This window comes from Pararge aegeria, chromosome 20, assembly GCF_905163445.1.
Source record: "Pararge aegeria chromosome 20, ilParAegt1.1, whole genome shotgun sequence".
In the NCBI taxonomy this organism is placed as follows: Eukaryota; Metazoa; Arthropoda; class Insecta; order Lepidoptera; family Nymphalidae; genus Pararge; species Pararge aegeria.
This window is the reverse complement of record NC_053199.1, coordinates 10,893,059-10,895,769: the sequence shown is the minus strand read 5'-3', so window position 1 is coordinate 10,895,769 and position 2,711 is coordinate 10,893,059. Positions and strand designations below refer to the sequence as shown.

The 2,711-nt window shown below is 36.8% G+C and overlaps 1 protein-coding gene across 1 annotated transcript; it reads right to left on the bottom strand.

Annotated features, from left to right (window-relative positions):
- Window positions 1–1,342: 1,342 nt before the first annotated feature.
- Window positions 1,343–2,711, bottom strand: LOC120632790 (mitochondrial inner membrane protein OXA1L). The gene has a single exon (XM_039902799.1). The coding sequence runs from the start codon at window positions 2,582–2,584 to the stop codon at window positions 1,406–1,408; it is 1,179 nt and encodes a 392-aa protein (XP_039758733.1). The 5' UTR covers window positions 2,585–2,711; the 3' UTR covers window positions 1,343–1,405.

Here is a 2,711-nt window from a genome sequence, read left to right as displayed (position 1 = left end):
AAAGTCAAAGTCAATCAGTCAGACATAGATTGTACTTTTGATGCGTACATTACATGTAAAATATGACATAGTAGTGATTTGATGTCAATGGCTAAATTCGTCAACATAAAACTAAAAGGTACCAAACGTGCCCTGGTCTAATAAAAAGCCCACAACAAACTTAGCCGATTGTTTTTTTTTATTTTTGCTGTTATCACCATCTCACATTGTTATTTAAAACTATTTAGAAAAAAAATAAACTTTTCAAGAAGCAAGCTGGTTAAAGCAATAATTTACACACAAGCCTTTTTATCGTTGACCTAGTCCTTTATACCTACTAAATAGAACTACTACTATTGAAGACAAGCTTTCGATTAATACAAACTGGTAGTTCAGTAGTTTAATGTTTTGTTAGATCACGGATGTAAACAAGAATCTTTTTATTAAAAACAAAAAAAATTGAATTAAGTCAGGAGAAAGCTCCGAGCATATTTCCTTTTTTATTAACGGGGGTAAACTTCTTTTATTCCGCTGCCGAAGTGGTTGAATGCCGTGCTTTGGCAGGTGGACCCGTAAATTTTATCACTTGTCCCCTGCCTATGCAGAATATGAGGTCTACACAGAATACCCAGGCCCCGTTTCGCTTAGCCCGCCTACGCTATTACACAGTTTGTTCTGCTTTTGGGAGTTTTAAGTTTTTAAGTGGAATATTAAATACAAGGATTTTTCAAATTCGACTAGTAGTTCCAGAGGATGGCGTGTTCAAAAAATAAACTTCCATCACCTATTAAACAACTTTTTTTTGATGTTTTTTTTTTTTATTTTAAAGTTTCATATCACTAGAGGACCCGGCAGACGTCATCCTGCCCGGAAAACAGCGCCACCTCAAATTGTATTTTCAAACCATCCTTTGAAATATACACATGAAATTTCATTCAAATCAGTCCTGGTGTTTAGAAGGAGGTAGATAAACAAAGCTTTTCTAAAATTCTCTCTTCTTTTTTTCTCTGAATCTGTCAAATATATCTAAAAATATATGTAAAATAAAGTCACACATGGTTTAAATCTCATCACAATTGTGACAAATGTTGCACTCATTAAAGGGGAACAGTTAATTTTAAGTGTCCACCATAATCATCCTCAATTTCTGAGCAATGTCCGAATGCTACATACCCTCCATGCTACTTTAGGGTTTTTAGTTTTACAGTTAGGGTTTGTGGGCTTTACCAATAATTATTCAATGTTAGTGATAATAACAGGGGCCAATAGCTTACCTATACCCTCAGAGGCAGAGCACATACTGACATTTTTTTTACATTAAAATTTACCAAAGGAATTATAGATTATTATTAATAAATACAAATAATTATTTACAACACATTTAATACATAATCTACAGGCTAAATCTATAACAATTAAGCTAAATCTATTTTGGTTTTGCTTGTATTTTTGCTACTTTTGTTGGATCGTATTTGAAGGTTTTCTGTACGGCACCCTTTCCTGCTCTAGTGAAGATCAATTCATCAACTCTTTGCCTATCCGCAAGGTTTCTTGAAATTTTCATATTGGTCCATGACTCTTTCGCACCTTCAACAAATCCTTTTTTCTTAATCGGTAAATTCTCTGCCTTATGTGTAATCAATGCAGGAATCCTAAAGTACTGCCTTACAGCAGGTATTTTAAGAAATGCCACTTGGCCGAGAGAAATGAAATTTGTGGAGACCCAATATACTAAGATAGCTCCAGGGAAGTTTATCGTAAAGGGTATCATAACAACTGGAATTGCTCTCAGAACATATCTCATGAGCTGCATATTCTGTGCATCTAGTCGCCCACCATCAACACCTAGTTCAATAGTTGCCCACATTGTTGCACTTGTAATAAGTGGCAATATAAAGAATTGATCAGGTACAGTTAAATCTGTGAACCACCACATTCCACCATACATCATACTCTCCACAGGACAGTTGGCCATACTCCTAAGACCCATGAAGAATGAGATAAACAGCGGTGCCTGCGCTAATGGCACCAGAACATTCTTCAATGGATTTAAACCTTTCTCTTTCATAAAAAGCATCATTTCTTGTGCATAGCGAGCTGCGTCTAACTGGTTACCAGTCTGACGGGCTTGTGTCATTTTCATTTGCAGCAACTGAATCTCAGGTAAATTGTTATTCATAACTGCACTGTTTCTTTGGGACATCACAACTAGCGGAAACATAAGGACTCTTACTACAATAGTGCCTATAAGGATAGCACCCCACCATGGTACATCAAGGGATACGTGTAGGTACTCGAGACAGTTCTGAACAATTCCGATAGGGCTCCATCCTCCTAGGCCGAGGCTAGCGAAGGTAGGCTCTCCGTTAGCGGCTAAAGATTGTACTGCCTCTGTTATCTCACCGATTGCTGCCGGATCGGGTACGGGTGGAGGTTCCGGGATATTTTCTGTTAGGGGTGCAATTTTTCCAGTCGAGGCATATCGCACTGACCCAGCCGACGAATAAAAATAGTAAACCTTAGCTTTTCTAACCTCAAAATTCTTGTCGCAAAATAAATTGACTATGCCCCTCCGGCACCCGTGGCGATTAAGTAATTTAAACATTTCAATTTTATTTCTTATCTAAATTCTTGATTTACTAACTGAAACAATAGTCACTTAAATTAATTGCTCCAAAAAACTACAAACAACTTCAGAGGTTATTGGATTACATTTACATGTCATATTGACA